The sequence below is a fragment of the Nuphar pumila genome, chromosome 8, assembly GCF_984573655.1.
Source record: "Nuphar pumila chromosome 8, dmNupPumi1.hap1.1, whole genome shotgun sequence".
Taxonomy (NCBI): domain Eukaryota; kingdom Viridiplantae; phylum Streptophyta; class Magnoliopsida; order Nymphaeales; family Nymphaeaceae; genus Nuphar; species Nuphar pumila.
In genome coordinates this window covers 14,021,140-14,035,216 of record NC_143256.1, presented here as the reverse complement: position 1 = coordinate 14,035,216, position 14,077 = coordinate 14,021,140, and the positions used below count along the sequence as shown (strand labels likewise).

Sequence of the window (14,077 nt, the reverse complement as noted above, 5' to 3'; positions counted from 1 at the left end):
AGATAAAATACGTAAATAAGCCTAGGATCCACATTCTGGATCCAAGATATTTACTTATTTAAGTATAATATCTTATATATACATTTAAGAAAAAGAAAATAAGTGGAAAATATATATATATATATATAAATGGACGTAATTATATTAAGGGATCCATTCGGATCCAACCCATGGATCCATATCGCATGGGTGGTGCGGGCCCAAAACCCCGGTTGGACCTGGACCTCGGTCTTAGACCCGGACCGTGCCCTGTGAAACAAATGAAAAAAAAGAGATAAAAACTCAAAGGCAACCCGATATGGGTTGCCCGATAAAAATAAAGAGTTAGGGTTCTGAATGAACCCTAACACAGAAGAAAACCCCAAAATCGCAAAAGGGGGGAGGGGGTGTAAGCGGCCGCCGGAAGATGGAAGGTAAACTCCTTCCTTTTCGGGAGACCCCCTTTCTACAAAGGGCCTCCCGTGCTCTTCCTCCCCACCTCTGCTCTCGTCTCCCTCTACTTCACACCCTCTGACTCTCGTTCTCTTCTCCCTCATTTTCGCGCGCGGCAGCAGTAGCACCAGTGTCGGTCGACCCTCCTTTCGCGACAGCAGTCTCTGATTGCCGATCTGAGGTACGGGTTCCCTCTTGTGATTTGAGTAATGTATTGATTATGGGTGGGGTTTTCTTGCATGATTTAGACTACCAAGGAAACCCAAATCGAGTTTCTTGGTCGTGGTTTTCTTTGTGGCTGACGCTACAGAAAAAAAAAAGAGAAATTTTTGTTTTCGGATTACAGGGGGTTCTCTGTGTCTTGCGTGAGTACTGATGTAGGGTTTATGTGTTTTTGCATATGTATCGATGTCAAGCATGCACTGTGTTGCTGTTGGAAAAGTTTTTGTTTGAAATTTTTTATTCTACTATGGGTTTTTCTATGGTTCAGTGGAGTGCTTGTCTCAAGTATCATATAAGAAACTGCTCAGCCCATTCGAGTGAGTTAAAAATAAAAGGGTAGAATCTGGGTTCAACAAGCGTGCCATGTACAGAGTTTTTGTTTTCTCATTTAACACATATCGGTTTTGGGGAGATCGGTATTGAAACTATAAAAAAATTTATGCATATTCGTGCTCTTATGTGTGAAACGACACCAAAAGAGGTTTAATTAGATGTAGTTATGGAATTTTGTTTTAAATGGGGTCATATCCCTATGGTGGAAGATCAACTATAGAAGCTATGCATCTTCTTAGACAACTTATTGAGAGAAATAGAGAGAGGAAAAAAGATTTGCATATGGTTTTTATTGATTTGGAGAAGGCATACGATAGAGTACCTAGGGACGATCTCTGGTGGACAATGATGAAGAAAGGTGTTTCTCTCAAGTACATTAGTATAATTAAGGATATGTATGAAGGAGTAGTAACCAATGTCCGCACTTGTGGAGGGGTGACAACCAATTTTCCTATAACGGTAGGGTTACATCAAGGATCTGCTCTAAGCCCTCTCCTATTTGTTATAGTGATGGATAAGCTAAAGAGATCAATTCAAGAAAATGTGTCGTGGTGTATGTTGTTTGCTGATAATATTGTTTTGATTGATGAGTCTAGAGCTGGGGTTAATGCTAAGTTAGAATTATGGAGACAGACATTGGAAGCAAGAGGTTTTAAGTTGAGTAAGAGTAAGACAGAATACATGGAATGTCGGTTTAGTAAGCAACGAAGTAATGATGGGAGTGTAGTAAAGCTTGGTGAGCAAGAAATATCGGTGGATGATTGTTTCAAATATTTGGGATCTATCATTCAAAAGTATGGAGAAATTGATGGAGATGTAAATCATAGGATAAAGATTGGGTGAATGAAATGGAAAAGTGCAACTGGAGTGTTGTGCGATCGTAGAATGTCATTGCGGTTGAAGGGAAAGTTTTATAGGACGACTATTAGGCCCGCTTTACTATATGGTACGGAATGTTGGGCTGCCAAGAGACATCATATTCAAAAAATGAGTGTAGCTGAGATGCGTATGCAGAGATGGATGTGTGGAAATACAATAAAAGATAAGATTCGGAACGAGGAGACACGTAAGAAGGTAGGTGTTGCACCCATTGAAAATAAGATGAGAGAGACTCGTTTACGGTGGTTTGGACATATTCGGCGAAGGCCTAATGATGCTCCAGTTAGAAGGATGGAGAAATGGGAAAATATATTAGTTAAAAGAGGTCGGGGTAGGCCTAGGAAGACATGGATGGAGGTGATAGGAAAGGATATGAATGCTTTGAACCTCACCAAGGACATGGCATAGGATAGAAATGATTGGAGGAGAAGGATTCATGTGGAAGACCCAGAATGATTTTCTTTTTTGGTTCATATCGCTGACCTCAATTGTTTTGGGATGAAGGCGTAGTTGTTGTTGTTGTTGTTGTTGTTGTTGTTGTTGTTGTGGTGGTGGTTTTTTTATATATAACCTAAACTGTGGGTATTAATATACATATAGACTAAACTATATAACCTCATCTAGTATTTTTAATCTCATAGATGGTTCTAGAATTATACTGTTGTATTTATATGATACAACAAACTTCAAATTTTGTATAAGTTTGATGGTTTTTTCTCAAACTGAAGCTTGACAAGATTCTATATTTTTAAAGCCAGTGTGTTTCTACCTGCAACAGCAGTACTTCATTAATGTATACTTTTGAATATGCTTTATTTATTGCTTTTCCACCATCAATCATGCTTAGGAACCCTCACACGACTTTCTCGTTATAATAGTGTTTGATGTTCGAGATAGCAACTAGAGGTCTCATGGTTTTGAAATTTCCAGCTTGCTGTCTAAACTTGAGCTTGTTGATCATGTATAGGGAAATAAAACAGTTTAGTTACATATCTTAGACTTGGGAAATCCTTATTTCTTGTTATCCATTGATAAAATTCATCTTTTTCAACTGGGACTGCATCTTTTGATCTTTGAACATATGTTGCTTAATTTGTATTGCCACTGTAATGTTCAACTTTTGTAGCTTGTACTATCAGTAATATATCAAACTCCGCCATGAGAGCAGTCATGTGTGGTTCCACCTAAATACATTGGGACACCCATTAGATCGACTGAAGCGGGGTTACAGTATCTACTACCTATCTAGTTTCCTGCTGAATGGTTCATGGGCTAGTGGCAATCCAATGCGGGATACTACATCCATACTATACCACACATTTTTACTATCTAATAATAGTTTCTTGATTTTTTACCTTAGAGTGGCTGAACAAAAGGCGTCAAGTATATTTTGAATTATTCCCTGTTAAAAGATCGCTGATTTTGATAGTTGAATACTCAAACTATTCCATGTTCGGAGTATGATTCCACGGTTATACTACCCTATGTTCTGAAATGTTCACACTCAAGCCATAGCATACGCAAAGAAATTTTGGGCTTTCACATGACAGTGTATAAACATGTCCAGGATATACAGGGTGTTAGTTCAATGTTAATATGTGTCGATTAAGCTGCATACTTTCTGAATTGTTAAATACAATGGCTGAATGATCATAGGTAATAAGTTTGTTAATAGAAATTAAATTTCTGTGAGGATCCATGATAGAAATTACATTTTTATTTGTTAAGGTCCATGTCAAAACTCTGAATCTGTGCATTTTCTGCATCTTAACACATATATGAATTTGTGCAGTTTCTGCAATGTAAGAATACCACAGTATGTGCTCAACCCAACTATGTGCTTAGCTTGATAATTGGCAATTTTGATATTAAAAGATCTGTCATATAAATGTGAAAGGAAGTACTTGCACCTGGGATGGTGAACACATGCATATGAGCATGGAAGATCATGCACATTCCTAAATTTGTATGAAAGATCGTGCATGTGGAATTGTGTTAATATCATTGCGTATATTGCACATTGTTATGGTTTTTGCATATGGTGCATAGATGATTGAAATGAATGATCTAGGATTGGGTGGCCTCGGGCTGTGGGTTGCTCCGTTATTAATTTTGAATGCATCACAAAAATCACATAAATATTTTACTCTGAATTGCACTGTTCTCTGTGTTTTCCACGGGCGGGAGTCCCGTGATGGTTCTTGCAAGGGTAGATGCGAGTTTTTGCCTTTGTTTTTGTATGTTGAATTGTAAAACTCAATAATTGGCTCTTAATAAAATAATAATAATTAACAACTGTGTAATATACGTTCTGGGATCTCCCATCTGGATAATGGAGATCTTAGAGATTCGGTCTTGGAGAGACTGTGAGGATACAAAAACTCCGTGGGCTTTACTTTTGTCTCCTAAACCCGATATTGAGGTTTTTTCTCCTGGCCCCAGTTTTAGGGAGAGTTTGCCACTTTACCTGGGAATGGTGTGCACAGTTGTTGTTTTGGTATACCAACGAAATGACACTTGTGGTTGTGGGGTGTTCCCGACATTAGATAGGTGGTCTAATGTTTCGAAGGTTGTTTCGGTTGAGGGCTAAGTTTGGAACCAAAGCTACCCTGAGAACCTAACTTGACATCGGAGATTTTACTCGTTTGGTGTACCCGCGGGCAATGGTAATTAAAAAAAGAAACTTAAATTATATGCATTTAATAGGGCATGCATATGAAAAAATAAAACTTTAATGAAATATAATGATGTGTTCAAGCATTGCACGTAAATCATATATATTCCTGTCATGCATATGTTATCTGTTCCCTTAATTGTTACATGTTGGTTGGTGCATGATGTTTAATCTCTAATGTCTGTTAAATGTCTTACTTAAATTGTGATCATTGTTATTGCTTAAATGTTCCGTCATGCTTAATAAATGCTCCTTGTTGCATAAATGCTTAATTGAATTATGAAATTATCATAATTGCGTTCTTCTAAATTTTTGCATGAAATCTTATCTATGTTTTTTAGCTCATTTGTTTCATTAGAGGAACCTCTGCTCAGGATTTCGGTTTTGACACCCTACTTCTATGGTTTTTCGCAGCCGCAGGCGATCAGTGAAGTGACTGGCTCCTGGGAGAGTTACGAGTATTACATTCTTGCTAGACGGTTCACAGAGGGACAGCGTGGCTCAGTTTTTTTTTTATTATTTACTTTTATGTCGTTTAAATAACTCTGATATGTCTTTTACAATTATTACTTAAACATTCTTTCTTTCAAATAAATGAATAATGTGGTTTGGTTTGGTATAGATGATAAGTGTAAGCTCTACTGTGGTGTGTGGTTATCCAATTGTGAATAGAACTGTAAATGCCCTGGATCTTTGGGAATATTTTCGCAACTTAAAAAAAAAATGGTATTTTCAAGGGGTATGAGTTGGGGTCGTTCCAGGTTTGGTATCAGAGCCACCACAAAGACTTACACTTTAATCATCTTTTTAGTGTTAAATTTTTTATTTTTGGTATGTGAGCCCTGTCCGGAAGCATCAGCAAGTCGTGCCTCTTACTCCAGAGCAGTCTTCTTCACTGGTAAGGCTATTTAATATTTTTATTCAAAGCATGTGAACTTTGTATGATTTGTTGCAATCATAGTTTAAATTTTCATTTGGTGTGAATTTAAAAGTCTTAGTGTGATTGTATGAATTGTTCGTGATCAACCCCAAGGGGATAGGATCGGTAAGGGTCTAACTTTGTGCGATAAATATGTGTGTAGCAGATGTTGTATTTATGCAAGGGTGCTTCGTCTTCCACTGGTGCTCCCGCCAATTGGCAGGAGCAGAGAGATTTCATGATGAAAGTCATTCACACCCTGACCGAGACCATGACGGCTCAGGCAACGCAGACGGCTCAGGCACTGCAGGCGGCATAGGCCATGAAAACGGCGCAGGCTGTGCAGGCAACTGCCTGTGACCCTCCTGTTGACGTTGTTTCGAATGTGGGCGGTGTTTCCTTCGAAAGGTTCTTCAAGTTAGACCCGCCAACTTTTGCAGGCAAGGCCGACCCAGAGGCAGCCGAGAGCTGGGTCGAGAAGATTGAGAGAGCGTTTGATGTCATACATGTCCCCGAGGACAGGAAGACACCTTCTGGCACGTACCGTCTGAAGGGCGATGCCAAAAAGTGGTAGGACACCCTGCGAAGGGTGAAGTTAGCCGATATGGACGTGATTCCCTGGGAGGTATTCCAGAAGGAGTTCCTGGACACGTATTTTCCCTCTTACGTAGATGTATTCACGCAGGGGTGCTTCGTCTTCCACTGGTGCTCCCGCCAATTGGCAGAAGTAGAGAGATTTCATGATAAAAACCATTCACACTAAGACTTTTAAATTCACACCAAATGAAAATTTAAACTATGATTGCAATCAATCATACAGAGTTCACATGCTTTGAATAAAAATATTAAATAGCCTTACCAGTGAAGAAGACTGCTCTGGAGTACGAGGCACGACTTGCTGATGCTTCCGGACAGAGCTCACATACCAAAAATAAAAAATTTAACACTAAAAATATGATAAAAGCGTAAGTCTTTGTGGTGGCTCTGATACCAAACCTGTAACGACCCCAACTCATACCCCTTCAAAACTCGTAATTTTTAAGGATTATTAATAAATAAATAACTTATTTTTTTATCTCCAAATTAGAAATGTGTTTCTGGCTTTTTGATTTCATTTATTTATTTATTACATATTCATTTATTCATTGAAGCCAATCAAGGTATAATTTGCATTTATAGAACTATTTTGGGCTATAAGTCACTATTTATATATATATATTATATTTAAATATATTTTTGATAGAGTTGGTAAATTATTGGAGTGTATTTGTGTGTTATTTGGCTCTTGGTAATGATTTATTGGGTAATTTGCTATTTTTTGTTAATCTTGTTATAATTGGCATTTTTTGAGTTTTTGGCATATGCGATCGCACAAGAAGGGTTCGTTGTATTGCTTGGGTAGCGGTCTTTGCAGACTTCGAAACTCCTCGATCTTTTGAGTTTTGATTCATTGTTCTTCACATTATTAAGGTAAGATACCTTAACTGAACTTATAGAGAGCATGTTAAGGCACTAATTGTGTATGTTGCACTGAATATCTAAATGAATTACAAATACAAGTTATGCTCACAGACTTCACTTAGTTGTGAATATTTAGGACTCTTGTGATTGTAGTTCGGAGATCATGCTTGTCATTATTGTAGTTAGCGGAATATGGAGTGTGTTTGTTGTAGGTACACCTGTGTGTGGGTTTGAATGCTTGTGCACTTATGAATGTATAATATGTACGCAATGTGTGTCATCATACTTTGGTTTGCGCATACTATGTTGCTTTGTGTGTTTGTATGAATTTGATACATGGTGCACATATAACTACTATGAATATGTATAAGTCGTGTTCGATGCATACTGTGAATGTTATATATATTGTTTTATCATATGATGGACTCATTTATTCTTGTATAGAAGAAAACATGCGAATGTTATAAATTGTTTTGAACTTGTATGTCTTGTTTGCTTGAGAAATATATGCGTATGATGTACGGTAGGATGGTCAATGAGATTTTGACTAACCCTTACACAATTATATCTAAGGTGATATATCGATTCATGTGGTGAAAAATGCATATGACTTTTATCGTGTGTACAAATCTCGAACTACGTAGGAGTTATGTATATTGAGGTTTAGTTGCTTCGTGTTATGAAATGTGCATGTTCACGTATGCATCATAGAACTCATGTTTTGATTACACATGCTTTGAGGTTCAATTTACGAAGGGAAATGTTTTTTGTGGCGATGATATGATGCGTAGAATAATATGCTTATGTATGATATGATTTAAATGCCACGTGAAATGAAATTATGAATGCATGCGATAAATGTTTAAGTTCAATAGTAAACTTTGGTTCATGAAGCCTTATTGGTTAAATGTGTGATTTTATAATTTTAATGTCATATGAAGTGATGTATGGTGTGATGCTTTGATTATATACATGCTTATGCCTGTGTTGATGGCTATCGACCCTGAGAGTGGTCAATTGTATTGATGCGTGTATCACAATAGTTTTCACTGAATATGGTACCCGTTGAGGAACTGTTCCCAAAGGATTCTCTGTGAGGGTGTGCATGACCAGATCAGGTGATCCGGCTAGAGCAGTAAGTCTCTATGAGGAAGTGCATTGTTCAAGAGCGGGTAGCCCGCGAAGACGGTATATTCCTGTGAGGAAGCGTATTGTCCAAGACCAAGCAGACCATCCGTCTAGGGCGGTAACTCCTTGTGAGGTTGTGCATTTCCCAGACCAGGTAATCCGGCGTAGATTTTGTAAATCTTTATTATGAATAAATGAAATGTTATGATGAATTGTGATGATCTTCTGAGTTGATTGAGATAGTCAATTATGAATCTATAGATTTGGCTTTTCTATTATAGCATGATTATATATTGAACTTAGATATGATAATCAGATCCTTATTGATTTTAGATCTTAATATGAAGTTATGATTGTGACGCTTATGTTAGCGTATGTGCGAATGACACATCACGCCTACAAATGACTAGTTTTTACTTATTAGGTGAATGATACATTATGCCTAATAGTTTCATTGCAAATGATTGTCTGAGTAAATATATCACACATATGTATCATGATTCATCATGAATATCTAACTAAATTACTTATAAGGTATGTGCGTGTGTTTCACGTTGGAATGCTCAAATGTGATTTAACTTATTGTTTATAAAAATTATGAATGCATATGAAAATGATGCAATGATCCGAATGTCTTATATATATACAGTCTTTTTTATATATTTTTTTAAATACAAAATATAAAAAAAATCTTTTTTTTTTAGTTTTTTCACCATACAAATAGACATTTTTGGACTCGGTCAACGTTGACCGAGTCCAAAACAAGGACGGACTCGGCCTCGACTCTTTGATCGAGTCCAATTCGGCGTTGACCGAGTCCGAGCCGTGTCCGAAGCCGCACCCGTGTCGTGGCGTGTTGACTCGGGTGCAGCGCCTCCCTAGCCGAGTCCGTGTGACAGATCTGGAGGGTTAGATGTGTAAAAAATATTAAAAATTAAAAATTACTACAGTTTTTTACTAGGGGTTACCCATGAGAGTAGCAAACATTAACCCCCCACCCACACAACCACAGATATATGTGTGTGTGTATCCTTGAACACATACATGTATATTATGTGTCATGTACAATACATATAATTTATATATAGAATGTAATCTCTCTCTCTCTCTTTATATATATATATATATATATAATGTGTATATATATATTATATAGTATTATTACATATATATAATATAATATGTAATAAACATATAAAAATATTACATTATTACTTCATATACATTTATGCATATGATATATTAGTAATACAATATATATCAATCATGCTATATACATATGTTTACATATTTTATATAAAATATGAAATTGTCATGACTTGGCCAAGTCAAGGACCAACCAATGTCGGGTCAAATCAAGAGTCATTGGACTTTAAAGCTATGGTAAAAGCAAAGGTTTCTCTCAGATCACCTTACACAACTTATCAGAGAAAGGGATCTGAATCAAAGAAAGTCCAAAGCAGCAGTTTCTAAAAGGAATGTAAAAAGGTTCAAGCAGTAGATGTTAGATATGTTGGCATTTTGTTCAAACATCAGAGAAAAGAATAAGAGTTAGGCTAGGTTCATTCTTTCCAATTCTCTTACTTTTCTATATGTATCTATTTTCATACCAGTAAAGTTTTGGGTTGTGAAACTACAACTCATCCAAAATTTATAAATGTTTTGATTAGAGTTGAATAAGCCTCATTGTGATTTCCAGCATATGGCCAAATAGTGTAATTTAGCTGCATATGAAGACAATTTTTTTGAAACCATGAATTTATGCGTTAAACATCTAAAATTGTGGAGGATATCTTGTGGAAATCTAAGGTCCCAACCATGACAGAGCCGGACATTTTGTGAGGGTCTTGATTCATTAGTCAACTGGTCTAGCATCCTAACTTGGTTATGGGCATCATCCAAGAAACTCCATGAGAAAGAATAAAAAAACTTCTTCAAAAACCATTGACCTCTGATGTGGTTCCCCCACATACACCACAAACACGGATAGAGCACTTTATCAGCGTATAAGGTGATACGATTATGCAAATTATAACTAGAATGGAAATAAATAGATACAATCCAAGCATAAAAAATGATACTGCAAATGATTAAACAAACAAATTACATAATGGGCATTCTTCAATGTCGTGCTATGCAATCAGAGAAACTGATACAGTGATGCTTATTTTCATCAGATGTCAAAGAATAGGGGGTTCTTTTCATGGTTGCAGAATGCAGATTCTTCTTGTCATATAGGTTTGTGTAACTTTTTTGCCTTCTTGTTGTCACTCTTCCAGTCTTAAATGTTACATAAAATGTTAAAGAGATGTGGCATCTGAAAAGTTGACATTTTTGGCCACTCCTTATCCTAAAAATATTACATCATCATGTATCCTCAAAAAGAAAAAACCAAAGAAAATGTAAAACTACTGCAATTTACCTTCTCAAATCATTCAAAGAAAAGGAGATCTGTAGATTGCATAATGCCTGCTTTGTCTTCAACATGTGTATCTTTGATGAGATGGATCTTTAAGGAGAAAAGTAACCAAGATACTAAGAAATTAACTCTTCATATTCTGAATGATCAAGAGCATTAATTAATGAATTATACAATGGCTTCACCCAATCTACAAATCTTTTCCGAACCTGTAAAATGATCTAAAAGTCGACTCCTTGCCGACTTTTGCTTTGTAGACTGTTTCTTATGAGATATTAATGAAATGTTTTCCATACTTTCAAAAGAAAAAAATAAATGCATTATACGTTCTGTTGCAGGGAGATTTACAGAAGCTATGTGAATTTGAGAATTACCTGAAAGATTGGAGATGGAGACCAATCAGGCTCATCTACATATCCATCCAAGCTGATATACAGTTCAGCACTCAAATGAGTGTCGCCATCTTCTGTGAAAATAAGATCAAGAGCATGTTGTCTACAGAAACTGTCACGCAATCTGTCTACAGAACGTTGCAGCCGCTTTTTCCATTCTCTCTGTTCAGGAAGCCGGCTCTGCCTTTCAGAAGCTCTCCTCCGTGTATCATCCTTAGCACTTGCCTGATAAGATGGAGCAAGCTTCATGGCAGCACGTGGGAGGAGTTCATCAGCTAATAGTGAAGCATTGGCTAATAAAGCTATTTGTTGGGACTCAGTATCAGCCATTCTAACGATTTTATTCCCAGATCCTTCTCCATCATCTTCTATGGATCCAGGCAAAGCATTTATTAGCAAGTTCACATATGACTCAAATACTTGAAAAAGCCCTTCTAATGTTGTATTGTTTAACTGCATGCTGAGCAGTGGAGCCACGTCTTCAAAGAAATCCTGCAGGAACACAATAAAAGGTCAAGAATGCATAGACAAGAATACCATGGATAGCTGCTACATACAAAAGACTAAAAGAAGAGGCATAGTTATAGATTCATGAATGCTCGTAAACACAGAAGGTGTTTGAGTGTAAACACAAGCAGTCATTTTAACACAAATATTTCTAAGCAATATGTTTCAGTAAAATTAAGGGAGCAAGCGGAAGGGATAAATAAACCTGAAGAGGAGAAAGTTGGAAATGATGAATAGTCTCATAAAGGGAGGAGAAAAGACAACAAGCTTCAAAGTGTCTGACCAGAACATACATGGGTCAAATATTGACTGATAAATCCACTCACGGGATAGCCAGTCTCATGTAAAATAAACACAATTATGAGGTGTAAAAAACTTGATGATTCTAGGCAAATTATTTCTGCTCTTTTATAAACTAAGAAGCAATACCAATAACTCAAAAAATTAACTACTTGTCATGACTGTCAAATTATTAGTTCTCACACTTTCAGAATACTAGCTGTCTTACAACAGGGCAATGGGAAATTAGATTTCAGTAGAACCCAAAAAAACAAAAAGTGACAATGATGATGTAAAACTGCAACAAAAATCAACTTACTCCAATAAAGAATCTTTATATAATTCAAGAAGACAAAATGACAAGTATGGAAAAAAGTGAATGGTTGTAAAATGGCTGCAAAATATTTTATTTATTCTATCACAAAATTCACCAAAAAGCAAAGATGGAACACCTGAACCATTGAATTGAACCGATGCGCACTGCTTGAAAGCTTGGGCTGGAAAGCAACACCACTACCAACAGCAACAGTAGATGATCGAGGATGAGTACTAAGCGGTTCATGCGTGAGCATCCAATCATCCACAGCAGCAAAGGCAGCAGTGCTCTCCTCAATTCTCTTAAGGTTAGCTTCTAATGCTTGCTCAACACTGGGCCTGAAGAGCTTCAACAGAACAGGACAAAGTGTTAATCCATGAGCTTCTAGAAGAGAACAGTGACCCAATGCAATTTGAACACATTCAGCAGCAGCTCTCAATCCTCCGGCAGCTGCTGATGAAGCTAATGCATGCCTCTTCACAAGAAGAGCAAAAGCCTCAGTCTGCTTACTAGACCATATAACAAGCTCCGATGCATATGCTGACTCCTCTCCAAAGACAGCCAAAGAATCATTAGCAGCTTGAGCAATGGCAGAAAATACTAGCTGTGAAAGAGCTGCAGTATATGCTCCTCCATATGAGGTGCTTGATGGCCGTAGACTTTGCATATTGTAAAGAAGCCTTTGGTAATGAGCATTGAGTAGCAAAGTATGTGCACGAGGCCCATCTCCAAGTCTTTTAAGAGCTGAAACTGCTGAACGAAGCTCAACACCCCGTGTAGAAGGCTGGCATGCAGCTTCTGCAAGTTGATTTGCTAACTTCATTCTATGTTCAGATATAGCAGTCTGTAATGATGAAAGAGATGATAGGCTCAAGGTCATCTTCTTTTGTGCTTCTGTAGCTACCTTTTCACCTTCATCCAGAGCAACCAAAGTGTCATCTATTCTCCTCTCCGCCAATAAAACATCAAGGATATCAGGAAGCTCAGCAGCCCATTTTTCAATATCTGAAGGCTGTCCTTCCTCGAAATCAGAAAGGCTATCTGATGCCAAACCATCAAATCGAGTAGATAAGGAATTGATGTTCACACCTTCAGCCAAAGCATGAATAAAACCTGCTTGGGTAGAAAGAAGATTCCTGATAGACAGTAGCTCTCCCTCCAGATCAGATATCTCCTTGGAAGTCCTAAGATCAGATACACATGATATACATGAAGGAAATCAAGAACTGTACTTTTTTTTTAAAAATGTATATAAAAATATCCCCATGTCCTATTTTCACAAAGTTGCCATTTCATGTCATGTGCTCTTCTTAATTCCTTATCCTGCCCATGTCCATGTGACAGACTGTAACACAAGTAGAAGGCTGAAAGCCACAAGTACACTTACAGTTTATTCTTGCCAAGACAATTCTAATGTAATGCTTGACACACAGAAGCTGCCACCAATGTCAAACAGCAAATCAAGGGCAGTAGCCGCACCATAGCCAAACACTAATACGTGTGAAAAATCGCATTCAAACCAACAAAAAAGTCAAGTCAAATAACATTTTCAGAAACAACGTAAGTTTAGTTTAGTAATTCTAATTTGATAAAAGTAGCAATGACTTTTTTGCTATAAAAGTTGCCACAAAATTTCAGTAAGGCTACACCACCTTAAGGGTGGTATGCTAATTTTAAGCCAGATGAATGCTCCTAATTTAATACAAAGGGCTAAAATCTACATAACACCCCCCCCTCCCTCTCCCTCCCTCCCTCCCTCAACACACATCACCAACCAAAAAGGCAAAGATACTCTAAGAAGACGAGACCAACAATCGAATCTTCAAATGAAACACACCAAAGATCTCTCACAAGAACCACGACAGTTCATATACAATGTTCACTCACAAGAACCACAAAGGTTCATACAAAATACCCAAGAAAGGGTATGCAAAACAAGAAGAAAAAAATATTTCTTATTTAATGGGAATTACCCTCATAAAAACATATATTACAAGGGGAAACAACCCCATATTTATAATGCACAAAGACGAGACCTAGAGGGAGTCCAACGACACTCTTAGTAAGTGCTTTTTGTCTTTGGTCAAAAAGCAATGAGGTCTAATAATGTCAAAAA

General features: G+C 37.2%; 2 protein-coding genes across 2 annotated transcripts in view; one reads left to right on the top strand and one right to left on the bottom strand.

Moving 5' to 3' along the window:
- The window catches only part of LOC149829651 (actin-interacting protein 1-2-like), a 100,760-nt gene extending 88,979 nt beyond the window's left edge, over positions 1 to 11,781 (top strand). Inside the window, exon 7 of the mRNA XM_090015218.1 lies at positions 10,806 to 11,781. The gene's annotated coding sequence lies outside the window, so the exon portion shown is untranslated. The remainder of the gene's footprint in view (positions 1 to 10,805) is intronic.
- Positions 1 to 14,077, bottom strand: part of LOC149829650 (exocyst complex component EXO84B-like) — an 80,536-nt gene that overhangs the window by 41,873 nt on the left and 24,586 nt on the right. Inside the window, exons 3-4 of the mRNA XM_090016058.1 lie at positions 12,098 to 13,145; positions 10,842 to 11,351 (exon numbers count right to left, since the gene is read on the bottom strand). Coding sequence (XP_089872184.1) covers positions 10,842 to 11,351; positions 12,098 to 13,145 — 1,558 coding nt within the window. The remainder of the gene's footprint in view (positions 1 to 10,841; positions 11,352 to 12,097; positions 13,146 to 14,077) is intronic.